The 13510-nt window shown below is 44.5% G+C and overlaps 1 protein-coding gene across 1 annotated transcript in view; it reads left to right on the top strand.

Annotated features, from left to right (window-relative positions):
• Positions 1 to 13510, top strand: part of COL23A1 (collagen type XXIII alpha 1 chain) — a 284627-nt gene that overhangs the window by 11556 nt on the left and 259561 nt on the right. Inside the window, 1 exon segment of the mRNA XM_025040611.1 lies at positions 6200 to 6266. Coding sequence (XP_024896379.1) covers positions 6200 to 6266 — 67 coding nt within the window.

The following is a 13510-nucleotide window of genomic DNA, read 5'->3' as shown; positions in this document are numbered from 1 at the left end:
AGCAGGAAGCAGGTAGAACTCGGTGTGGGGACTTAAGCAGGCCCGATGTGGTGGCTAGGCCCCTGGAGAAGACTCTAGCCATGGTATGGAGAAGGCCTGGAGGCCATTTACAGGAGCAGTCTGAGGGCTATCCTCAATGAGTCAAAAACTATGATGGAATCATTCATTCCCCTCCCCCACCCAAGGCATCCATGGGATTTCTTCCTGTCAGACCAGCGTGGGGAACCTAGGAAGGCAGGTAGGTTCTGATGGGATGTGAAGTGTGCCTGAAAAATAATGAATGGGAACACAAATTAAGGATTACTGAAGAATTGCAGTAATTAAGGATTACTGAAGAATTCTGTTTACAGAGCGAACCTTTCAAAACACGCTAGTGTATTTCAGGACTGAGTGGGAACCCTTAAGGAAATGTTTGCCAGTGTGGTTTGGGGGAGTCACTTCGTGTGCCAGTGGGAGTCACTGATTAAAGCCACATTCTTTAGAGAAATGTTTCTGAGTTCCTGCCAAATGCATGCGCTGGGCTAGAGGCTCTTACCAATTGTCTTCACCTGACTGCACTGAGGTTTACCTGGCACGGAGGCGGAACCCGAAGCTCAGTGTGGTGAACTGATGCCTTGTAAGCCCAGAATACCAGCTCCACACCCCTGGCCAAGCCTGTGGGAACTGTGGCCTGGGGCATTTTGCAGTTTGGTTTTTTAAGGTTTACTTAGAATACAATGAACCCCACATATTTAAAATGTACAATTTGATATGTTTTGACCTGTGCACACCTGTGAAACCATCTCCACAATCAAGATAGTGAACCATCCATCACCCGTAAATGTTTCTTCCTGCCTCCTTGCATTCTCTCCCATCTCTCCCCACCTGCCACCTAGGTGTTACTGATTTCTGTCACAATTGGTTAGTTTCCATTTTGTAGGATTTTTGTATGAATGGAACCACACTCTCTTTTTGGAGGAGGAAGGAGTCTGGTTTTCTTCACTCAATATAATTATTGAGACTTTCTTTGATACTTTTGCATATATCATTAGTTCATTTTTTTCATTACCGAGTATTATTATGTGGATATTCCACAATCTGTTTATCTATTCATCTGTTAATGGATATTTGAGTTGTTTCCAGTTTTTGGCTGTTACAAACAAAGCTCATGAGTGTACATGAACATTCATGTACAAGTCTTCATATGGAATATGCTTTCATTTCTCTTGGATATAAAAACCTTGGAATAGAATGGTTGATCACCTGATAGGCATATGATTAACTTTGTAAGAAGTTGCCAAACTGTTGTTCAAAGCCATTGTACTATTTTACATTCCATGAAAGTTCCATTTGGCCAAATAATGTATCTTTTTTCTCTGTCTACTTTTAAGATTTCCTCTTTATCACTCATTTTGAGCAATTCAATTCATAATATGCCTTGGTGTAGTTTTCTTCATGTTTATTGTGCTTAAGTTTCACTGAGATTCTTAGATCTGTGGGTTTATAGTTTTCATCAAGTTTTGAAATAATTTTTGGCCATTATTTCTTCAAATATATATATTTTTTCTGTTTATTCTACTTTGGGGACTCTAATCACATGTATATAAGGCCGCTTGAAATCCCAAGTTCACTGATGTTCCTCTCTTTTTTTCTTAATTAAAAAAAAATTCTCTGTGTGTTGACTTTGGTAGCTTCTATTGCTGACTTTCAGTTCACTAATCTTTTCTTCTGCAGTATCTAATCTGCCATTAATCCCCTCTACTCTATTTTTTTGTTTGTTTTTCTTTCATCTCAGACGTAATAGTTTTCATCTCTAGAGTTTCAGTTTAGGTCGTTTAATGTCTTTGATGTTTCTGCTTAACTTTTCGAACATGTGCACTGCAGTTACCACCATTCTTTTAAAGTCTTTGTGCTAATTTTAATATCTATGGCAGTTGTGGGTCAGTTTCAATTAACTGATTTTTCTACTCATTATGGAAACTTTTTTCCTGCTGTTAACTTCTATTGTATGTCAGACATAATGAATTTTACCTCACTGGATACTGGATAGTTTTGTATTCTATCAATATTTGTTGTATCACAGTTAAGTTACTTGGAAATAGTTTGATACTTTTGGGTCTCGTTTTTAAGATCCATTAAATGAGAACAGAGCTGTGTTTAGCCTGGAGTCAGTTTTAATATAGTCAGATTCATTTGTCTCAGCTTACATTCCATCCTGGGATTCTCCGACATCCTGATTGATTTATTTTTAATTTGTATCCATTAAAGTTTATTCTTGGTGATGTACAGTCCTACAGTTTTTGACAAATGCATAGAGTCACGTATCTGCTACTCCACTTCCTCAAATCTCCTACTTCATTCCTTGTACTCTCCCAACCTTTTGCAATCACTGATCTAATTTCTGTCCTTATGGTTTTATATGGCTTGGCTTTTGATAGTAACTTTTTTTTCCCCTCCTAGATGTGAAAATTGCATGTAAGCAAAAGCTGTCTTTCATTGTGGTTGGAGTTAGTCGATATCAGGCTTCAGTTCCAGCCCTGACACTTACATTGCCCTCTCTAAGTCTCAATTTTATCTATAAATGGCTATTATAATAGTCCCAGCCTCATGGGGGTTCTTGGGAGGACTAGGTGAGACAACAGCTGTTGTCACTGTACCTGGCACATAATAAATAATGAATAATCTTGATAGTAATACTTTATATCTGCTGTTCTCTTCATCACCATGATCATCATCACCATGGTGGGGTATAAGAAAAAAGAAAGTTAAAAAAGGGGCCAGGAAGTGCCGCTCTCGGGCTGCTGGTGGCAGTGAGGATGCATGCATGAGTCCTCCCTATGGGGACGGAACGTGAGCATCTGGATGTGCCTGTGCAGAGAGGGTCTTATTCTCCACAAGCCTTTCTGCTGGTGTCTGTGGTGCGTGCATATTTGCAGAGTTGGTTCTGGAACTGGGTCTTCCTAAGGAGAGAAAATCATCTGTCTGTCATTCAAAAATTATCCTCATTAGGGAGATTTCAGGCTGGCTTCATTTTGGCTCTTCTACTTCCATGATTGATTGATTGACTGATTGATTGATTTACTGAGAAAATAGTATTATGTAGAAAACAGAAAGAACTTTTAAAAAAGTAAATCACTGTAATCTCAACACCCAAGTGAGTGGATGTTTGCCAGTTGCTGCCACCCAAAGCCTGGATTTTTACACAGATGTAGACATTTTATTATTGTATCATAAGCATTTTTTCTTGTTGCTACATAGTCTTCATAATGATATTTCATGAAGATATGACAGTTTCATCAAGGGGACTCACCATCCTTCTCTAAACCACTCCCACTGTTTTGAGGCACAACTTCATGAATATCATTTTTTGCTTCTGCTGATTTATTTCCTTGGGGTATATTCCCTAGAGTAGGAATTTTCTGTCAAAGGATAGGAATGTCTGCAGCTTTATTTGTAGATTTTACAGAAATAAATCATTACATCCTTTTTTTGTATGCTAATCCATATTTCATCAAAACATAACTGGTCAAGGATGTGATCAAACATCTGGTGAAGTGTTCCAGACTAGCACTCCAACAGCTCATTAATAAATTCAGCATCTGACCGTGTAATGCCTTTTTGAAACCTGTGATTTCCCCTAATTAATTTCCCCTCTGTGCTTGCCACCCTCCCCCAAAACTTTAAATCCTCCTTCTCTGTACTTCTGGAGGAAACTCTTTCAAAGTCAGTCTTTTCTCAGAAACTCATACTCTGTTTACTTTCTGAGTGGGAGTTATTTGCAAATGTAAAACCAGGACCATATTGTTTGCAGATGCGAGGGGTGCTGCCAGATAATTGAATGTAAAAAGTTGAGGCTTTTAAATCCTTTCTTACAAACCTGGACACAAAAGAATATTTTCTTAGAATTAAAAAAAAAAAAAAGCATGGAAATAAAGATTGTGGGATTGGATTTCTAATTCAAACATTTCCCTCTATGTTCAGAGTAGGGATGTTTCAAATCCACGGAAAGTTAGGGGCCTGGAGATGGGAGGGTAGCAGGCTAGGAGATAAAACTTTTCATATTCACCATCTAATCCAGAAAAACAAGTGCATATAGAAGTTAGAATAAACGACAGAGCAAAAACTCAATCCCTGTAATTTATGATCACTGCTACTGGCATTAACAGTAAGGTTTTTTTACCTTCTCACCAATAATTTCTTGTTCAGCTTTTAATTTTAAATAAGAGTAGCTTAAAAATAATCGAGTTGCCTATCAATATTTGGTAAAGATCCCTCCCCCTTTAGGTGAGTGGTCCAGTCGATAACAGTTGTTAAAAGCCACTAGCTTCTTAGCAGTAAATGCTTTTGTGGAAAAAAATAGAAGAAAATTAGTGTGACTTCTCTTCTGTCTAGCAATGATAAACAAATGAGAGCTTCTCGAACAAACGAGCTTAAACTAGAAGACTGGATTCTTTTTCCAGGTAAAAATTGAAATCTGTAAAGTGAGTTCTGAGGTCCCTCTCTTGCCCGCATGCGCAGCAGCCTCAGCAGCGTTGGGTTCAGTGTGGACCGCGTGTCACGCTGCTCCAGAGCTCTGTGCACAAGGCCTGCTGCTGAGGGTGGTGTCTCCTGCAGCCGGGGTGGAGCTGACCTCACTCACCTGGTGGGAACCCCAGAGCAGCTTCGGAGAGTTGGAGGTGGGGGGGCCTCTGGGGGCCGGGGGCCCAGTCCCAGCAGCTCTGCTCGCAGGGTTGTTTTGGGCCAGGTGGGTGGCTCCAGAGCAGAGCAGGAGCGTGTAGCAGGTGGGGGTCCTCATGAGGGCTGAGAGCTTGGCTTCCAGAGGCCCAGCCAGGTTTTGATTTCTGGGGAAGCCAAGGCCTTGTAGGCCAGACAGGTGCAGCGAGGATGGAGAAGCCGATGCACTGAAAGGCGGCACCCCACACCTCTGCCCGCGCGATACAGCTTGCGCACCCCTCCACCGCGGCATATCTGCATGTTCCCTCAAACGTGGCCTTAACTCCATCCGTTGTCTGTATTAGCCTCTGTTGCATCTGGAACATGTGGGGGACCGGCCGAACCCGGATGGAGGTGGAACTCGGAAGTGCTTTGCAGGTAGCTGGAGCTAACCTGGTTACTTGTTTTGTCTTGGAGTCCTGGGCTCTTCCAGAAAGAGACAAGAGGGGGCTTGGCTGGAGTCCCAGGTTCTGTGAAAATTTCAGGCTTGGCAGTCAGGGTGGAGGTGACCTTCTCACCTCCTTTTAAAGCAGCGCTTTAAAAATTACAGTTTTATGTTTCAACAAATGCCTTTTCTGCAGGTCATAGTGCATTTTTCACTCAAATTAACACATTCGGAATGTACTTTGTTTCACTTTGTGGGAAATTTTGTTTTTTTCTAGAGAAAGGTAAATAATTTATAGATTCTTGTTAGGACTCCAGTCTGAGCTAGTTTGGGGGTTATGGACCAATCGTTTCACTACCGTAAACCTAGATATGGGATTTGGGACTAGTTTCTTCTTTTTCTGTACCTTGTGTCCTCTCAGTGAGTCAGGGACAATAATTCGGGCCTCAGAGGTTATTCCGAGGGTCAGATCAGACGGGGACGAGGCCAGGGCTGTGCTGTGAGTTCTCATAATAGTGGAGCTGTGGCTTCTGACTCCATTTCCGCAGTAGCTTTTTCCCTTCACCCAAATCTAGCACAGGGCTGGCGTGTACAGATTCTTAGTAAATTGTTTTGAACCAAAATTTCTAGGCCAAGGATCCCCACAGGTAAGAAGAAAGGAAAATGTCATCAGGCTGGGTTGGGCCTGAGGAGCAGATCTGAACCCCGTGGGATGGGAGGGGTTGCGGCCAGGGGAGCGGGCGGGGGGGTGGGGGGTGCTTCCTGGAGCTGATTGGGAGATCTGAGTACAGAAAGCTGCTGCAAGGGCCCTGCCCTCCAATCTTCAAGCTGACTGCTTTTGGCTTTTCTTGATTTGTGTTTGCCAACATCCGTAATAAAGCAGAAACCTGCCACCTTCTTTTCAGAGACCCCCAAGTAAATTGCTCAGTGTTTATGTTTGTTTCTTCTCTCATTCTAAAACCATAGAATTTAATGACCTTGTAAAAACATGTTCTCGAAAATACCACCACTGCTGTCAATTTTTTCAATACGTTGTTTTTTGCTCATTTTTCCATTTTTACTCCTCTCTGCTCTCAAACTCATCCTTATTTTTCCCCCTACCCCCTTTTCTTCCTGGTTCAGAAGTTGGAGGGACTAGTCAAGCTCCGGACAGTTCGCGAAGCGCCGACCGAGTGCGTCTGCCCCCCAGGTAAGCGGACATTCCGTCTTTGCTGGCTCCTGACGCCCCTAGGACTGGCTTCTCTCTTCTGTCTGCTCAGAACTGCCAAGGCCAGTTCTGAGGTCCTCAAGAGGACTGCTTTGGGTTTCAGACTGTCTGTTGTACTGTATGGCTCATCCTGGCAGGTGTGTCACTAGTTGAAAATCCCAGCAAGATTAAATGCCTTGGTTTGATGAGGATGGCAGTATTGCTGCAGGAGCTGAGAAACCACTAGAGATGATTTCTAGTAAAGGCTTAGATACCAGGAAGGTACCATCCTTCCCATCCTAAAGATGGAGAAACAGGCATGAACCATCACACGATATAAACGTTGTGACCCAAGACATTGGCAGGGCAGGGAGTGGAGGTTGATAAATAATCTGGGCAAATCATTTGTTTGTTTTCATTCTTTTGATGGAGGTAGAGGAAGGGAGCAGGAAACATGGTCTGAATTATTCAAATAATCATGTCTCTCTTCGGTTTTGGTGCTGGAGACCAGGACAGCTGTGGATAGAACCAGGATTTGTTGATTCCTAAGTCATGTGGCTCAAATCCTGGTTCATATCAGGTCTTCCGGTTGTCCTCATGGGAGCTTTGCATGGACAATGATTGAGAATTTAGGTGTGTAGTCTTGGCCCCGGCACAGGCTTAGTATTAACCTCTCAGAGGATGATGTGTAAATCGGCGAATGAGCGGAAGGTTGACTCCTCACGGTGCTGGACAAGATGAGAGAACACTGGTGACAGCAGCTGAGCTCAGTGGCCCTTGTCCTTACTGTCACTCCTTCCATTAGCCAAGTCGTCTGGCACTCTCCAATCTACTTCGCTGCTCCAGAGAAACCAAGCTCACTGATAATTCACATCTCAAGGTTGGGAGATGCCCGGAATGTCTGCAAAGGTGAACCTTGAGGTGTGAAGATTCAGTCTCCGGGGGCCCAGCAGGAGAGAGTTTGATGGTTGAGCTTAAGCTAGTTTTTAATAATAGGACCTCCAGATTTTTAATAGGAGGAAAAAAGACATGACAAGTAATGGCATCATTACTTGATCAGGAAGTCAGAAATTGCGATTCAGTGGGGGAAAAAACCCCAGATCCACAAATGAATTTTTGATGATCTGAAAAATGTATAAAATGGAAACAACAACTCTTTTTTCCCTCTTTTTTTTTCTGAGTGTTGTATGGGTGTAAATTCATGTGAGTTATATGGATAAGTACTTTTTAAACAAAGTCACAGAGTATTTGTAAGAGATGAAATCAGTTCTGGGGGCTGCATCCAGCATTTTGAAATTTTGAATTCACATAGACTCCAATAAAAGCTATTGGGCTGGAGTTTTTGTTGCAGTTTTTTATCTTTGTGGGCATGATGGATGACGATGTGAACTGGGTTTCTTGCTGTGGGTTGCTGACTGGAAGTCTGAAAATCCCCAGTACAGGTGACAGGTGGATATGAAGGAATAGGCAGTGAGGGGGTATAGAACTCCTGAATAAATCTGAGCCAGGTCCAAACCTTGGTCTGCTATTTATTAACTATAAGGGTCTTCATCAAAAAATGATGACAATATTGGAGTGGGGTCCGTGGGCTTTTTTGAGGTCATGGGGAAAGTATAGATCAAAGCTCATGACTCAGAAGCAGTCCTGTGTCCTGTCGCCCCTTGAGGGGTCACGACCCACAAAGAGAGGCTCTATGAGGGTATCAGAGAAGACCCATGGAGGCTGAAAGACTGGCCAAAACCCCTAGTCCCACTGACAGAAGGCAGTGACCTCCCTCCTGTGCTCTCTGAGAGGGGCCTGTGCTGCTGCTCTGTGCTGCTGCTATCCCAGGGGCTTGTGGCTGCCATCAAGCCATCTTGGCAGGTGCAGTTGGTGTGGCCAGGCCCCGATGCACATGCATGCCCACTCAAGGTGGAGGACTCACTTGAGCCTTTTGGACCAGAGCCCTTCACTGATGCAAAACCCTGTCAGTTGGCACATTCTCCCCTGCCATGAAAGGGACAGAGGCCTTTTCTCCAACACTGGAAGCCTTAACTCATTCCCTTTCTCCCAGCTCTGATCTGCCCTGCGGACTCCTGGAGTCCGGACACAGACTACTCTCTATAGCTTGGGTCCCTATCTGATTTGAGATACCCGCAGATCTCCCTGGCCCAGCTCCTTCCCATGCTTGGGAGACAGTGTAATCTTTTGTCAGAACCTAGGATGCCACAGACAGATAAGCGAGGCCAGAGAAGGGGGCGGCTCTTCTGTATGTGTTGCCCATTGTGGAGCTGGCACTCCATGAGGAGGGGCAGGCTGCTGCTCCCGCCACACTCAGTGGCGGGAAGACTGGCAAGGCTGGGCCCTGAAGTAGCCCTGTGACCTTGGACAAAGGAGGGGTCTTTGAGCTTTGCATCCCTCGTCTATAAAATGGTGTAGTGGGTTGAACTGTGTCCCCTGAAAAGATACATCCCAGTTCTAACCTCCCCGTACTTGTAAATGTGGCCTTATTGGAAATAAGGTCTTTGCAGATATAATTAAGTTGAGGATGTCAAGATGAGATCATCCAGGATTTAGGATGGCCCTAAATCTAATGAGTGTCCTTATAAGAGACAGTACGAGAGATTTGAGACACAGAGACACACAGGGGATAAGGCCGTGAGAAGGCGGGAGCGGAGCTCAGACAAGCCCAGGGCCACCGAGGATTGTTCATTTCCTCTAGTAGCTCCCTTCCTGTTTTTATGCAAATAGCATCATACGTCGTTGTCCCTGTGTTGCTTTTTTCAGTTTGCATACTGGAGAGTGGGTGCTGCCTTGTTTGGGTTAAATGATGGAATCCTGTTTGGCTGTCAGGCTGTCCTGTGAGGGGACCTGACCAGTCACTTGAGTTGTTTCTTGTCCTGTGTTCTCACAGACTGGAGGACAGGAGCCCTCAGTCTATTGGGAGAGGCTACTTCAGAGCAGCAATCCTGGAACCTTACAGGAAGGGCTTTGTCAGGGAGTGGCCCTGAAGCTTGCTCTAGGGGAGAGATTCTGGCAAGACCCCAGGTCTACTGTGCTATGAACAGTCATGACACTGGAGCATCCGAAAGGACAGGTCAGGGCTGGCACCTTGGAATCTAAAAGTCCTGGATTTGAATTTGACTCTGCCACTTGAACAGTCACCATGTGGTCCCATCTTGGACGTCCTGGAGATGTGGGCCACTCTGGTGTCAAAGGTCCTTCCATTAACTGACTCTTTTACTTAGAAGTGTCAGAACACTAATTAATGTTCTGACCATCCCACATTAGTGAAGTGAAAACGGAGAACTTATTAGCTCATGTACCTGGAAATGGAAAGGTCAGAGACAGGGCCGAATTCAGGTGTGTTGGGTTCAGGGGCTCCCTCTCCATCACCCGGCCCTTCTCTGCGCCATTTACAGACAGTATCATCTTGGGGCAGGAAAGTGGCCACCAACAGCTCCTGGGTCGATTGTGTCTTCTCAGCAACCCCAGCAGATAGCACTCCCTTTTCTCAAAAGTCCCAGCATTGGGGAGTGGGGAAGTGTTATGGGCTGAATTATGTCTTCTCTGAAATTCACATGTTGAAGTCCTAATCCCTAGTACCTCAGGATATGACTGTATCTGTAGGAGGGGACTTTACAGAGGTGACTGAGTTATAATGAAGTTGTTAGGGTGAGCCCTAATCACATATGACTGGCACCCTTAAAAGAAGAGATTAGGACATAGGTATACACAGAGGGAGGAACACGTGAAGACACAGGGAGAAGACGGCCATCGACGAGCAAAGGAGAACAGCCTCAGAAGGAACCCACACTGCTAATACCGTGATCTTGGACTAATAGCCCCCAAAACTGTGAGAAAATAGATTCCTGTTGTACTGTGGTACTCTTTTATGGCTGCTCCAGCAAACGAATACAGGGAGCTATTGCTGAAAGGGTAGAGATTTTCTGTTTGGAAAGATGAGAAAGTTCTGGAAATTGGTAGTGGTGATGGTTGAACTACATATGAATGTACTAAATGCCATGGAATTGTGCACTGTTTAATGGTTAAAATGGTAAAAATACATAATTTTGTATGTATTTTACCACAATTAAAAACAAATTCCCAGAAGTGACCCTGATTTTCTTGGCTTGGGGCAGATGCCTATCCATGGGATGCATTGATTGGCCAGATTTGGGTCATGGGAACATTCTAGGAAGGTTAATGTAACCAGAACCATGTGGGCTGAGAATGAGGAAGAGCAGTTACCCAAAGGAATTTTAGGGTGCTGTTCCCAGAAGAAGAGAGAACGATATAGCTAGGCAGACACAAATGAAAGGTAACCGCTTCAGCCTTGCTTCAGGGACAATTGATTAGCCATGTCCAGATGGTTCTCCTCTGGGGGCTGTAGACAGATTCTGTGTTGAACTCAAGTTTTGTCTGCACTTGAAGCACATGCATCTTCTCCCTCATTCGAACTTGCCTATCAGGCAGTGTGGCCCAGGGATCAACCCAGACCGCCTGCCTGACCTTGAACAAGCAATTTATCCTCCGTGCACCCACCTCAGTTTTTCAGCTGTGAAATGAGGTTTCTGATAGTACCTACCTCATAGGATCGTTGCAAGGATGGAATAAGTAAATACATGCAGAGAGTTTAGCCGAAGGGCTGGCTCTGCTTCCCCAGATTTGGCTCACTCAGACCCACTATGCACCTACCACGCGCAGCCTGTTGCCTTCTCTGTTTTCACCGGTGTCAGTCAGGGCTGCCAGAGGGGAGATTCGGAGCTGACCATTGGAGGGAAAGCACAAAGGCTTGCCAGGCATTACTGGCATGTCCTTCTGGGACATTGGTGAGAAAATTATGGCGACGTCACGCGTGGGAGTGAGAAAACTATAAGGGAAAAGAGACCGTGTAGCCCACGAACTCCTGTCAGCCACTGATAGCCTCATGCATAGCCCCTCCACACAGCTCACACCAGCGTTTAACCAGGCTTGACCTGCCCTGGAAATTCTTAGGAACTTTCCATTACACTGGTGATCCTTCTCATTTCCTTGTTCTGCCTTTTTGTGTCCTCGTATGATATACCAGAGACATTGTGTATGCGCACCATGCTTGCACTATAGGGCCACTTCCCAGAAATTAATAAACAGATTAATCAAAGTTAGAATTTCACTGCTCTGTGAAAATGTTTGGAATTTTGAACCGAGGAGTGAAACTCTACCTATGAGAGCATGAAGCACTGCGTGGAAATGACACGGATCCTGAAACAGCCGTTGACGGTGTGTGGGAAACGTTGTAGAGGGGAACGGAAGTGGTAGAAGCTACTCGTTTTCAGCCTGTTTATTCTACTTGTTGGCTTTGGAAAGAGCTAGTGTGAAGGGATAGTGTTTTCCTAGTACTTGGAAGCAAGCAATTGTTATCCCCCTTTCAATTATTTCTTACTTGTAGAATTTTTTAAATGATATATTTTTTATGTGTTAGATTCTAGTTGACTTGAGTTTATGGTAAAATTAAGTAGCTTAATGGCAGTTATCCCATCACGTCAGGCTGTACAAAGCTGAAGGAGATAATTTGTGTGTCTGATTTTCAGAGGTGGGGCTAGAATTCTCTGGAGAATGGCCTCAGTTTCTCTTCCACTATTCATAGATATTTGTTCATTCATTCATTCATCTCTCCCTACCCCATTTTGTGCTTCTCCTGTGGGTGATGTTGACTAAGATTATTAGGGGAATTGCAGATCCAGTTGGTGGAGGATGATGGCACAGATGTGAGAACCATATACACTGAGAATGGGAAGAGTCTGAAAGAAAGTCCTATGGAAACTAAAAAGAGGAAGAGATCACCTCAGATCAGGAGGACCTGGGCAGGGGGAGGATGACGGCCGGGTATGCATTTGAAGACTTCTTAAGGTCGACACCTTAGCCAGCTGGGATGGGGGACACATGTCAGGAGACCTGGCTCCTGAGCAGAAGCAGAGGAGAACTCCAGGGATGGCCATGAGCTCAGTTTGGCTGGAAGGTGGCAGTGGGAGGTAAGGATAGGGCTTGGTTCTGGAGAGATGTGGGTTTATTCCAGGGGACCCAGCTGAAGGAGGCAGTGAACGTGTCAGCTTTCAGAGGACCCTAGAAACAGAGTGGAGGATGGGCTGGATCACAGATTTGGTTCCAGCAGAGAAGCTCATAGAGAGGGTGCTCAGAGTGGCGACAGTCTTGGCTTGTCTCGTGCCTTGTCCCCTGACCCTAGAACAGTGCCAGGCACAAAGAGGAGAGTTGGTAACCGTTTCCTAAGTGACTTCGCTGGAGGAGAGGTCATGAGAACTTGAACGAGGGCCGCGAGATTTGAAGGCAGAGGACAGCTGCCACAGGCCCCAGGCCATGTGGCAGACAGAACTCACAAACAGGATGGATGGGCGTGGGAGGGGACAGAGGTGCCCCAAGCTGCAAGTCTAGGGGAGGGATGATGCCTGAACAGACACAGGAAATCCCCAAAGAGGGATTTGGAAGGGATGATGGTAAGCGTGGTTTTGGACAGCGGCCTTACCAATCACTTTGTAGACCTGCTGATGAATGGAAGAAAGTAATTAGAAGTCTTCTCTTCAGGCGTCGTCTAGCCACTCAGAATCTATTAATTCTAAAACGTACCGTGTCCTGTAAATAAAAGTCTTGAGGTTTAACTATGTACTTACCGCGTGATTGAGGGATTTTCTTGTGACCACCAGAGGGAGCCCACTATATTCATTAAATTCTATAGAATTCTAACGGGAATTGAAAAGAAAAAGATAATTAGTATTTTTAAAAATTTACCGGAAAACACAAAAGTTCAAAACAAGGGCAGTGAAATGCAAAGTTCAACATAAATAACAAACACATGGTTAATATTTATGAGCTATAAAGTGTTCTCGCAAAAGATTAAGGAAAAGCCAAATATTTTTGTGGAAGAACGGACAAAGGTTATGATTAGGGAGTCCCAAAAGAAAAACACAAAGGGTGACACTTTCCTTCGGTGAAAACTTATAAAGCACCCATTCTGTGCCAGGCACTGCTCTGGGCACCTTAAAAGATGGCCCATGTCATGAATAATTGTAGAAATACCTAGTAGAATGAGATCAGTTTTCAACAATCAGATTAATAAAGTTTAAATGGTTTCGATTGTTAAATTGTTTGAAAAGCACAAACTTCCTCCCCGTGTATTCGCTCCTAGGTTTAGTGTGTAATCTGACAACTGTGCAAAGGTGATGGTGCAGTTATGTTTGTCAGAGCACCGTTCGTAGAAGCAAAAACATTGG

Source organism: Pteropus alecto, unplaced genomic scaffold, assembly GCF_000325575.1.
Source record: "Pteropus alecto unplaced genomic scaffold, ASM32557v1 scaffold78, whole genome shotgun sequence".
Lineage (NCBI taxonomy): Eukaryota > Metazoa > Chordata > Mammalia > Chiroptera > Pteropodidae > Pteropus > Pteropus alecto.
This window is presented reverse-complemented; position numbering and strand designations above follow the sequence as displayed.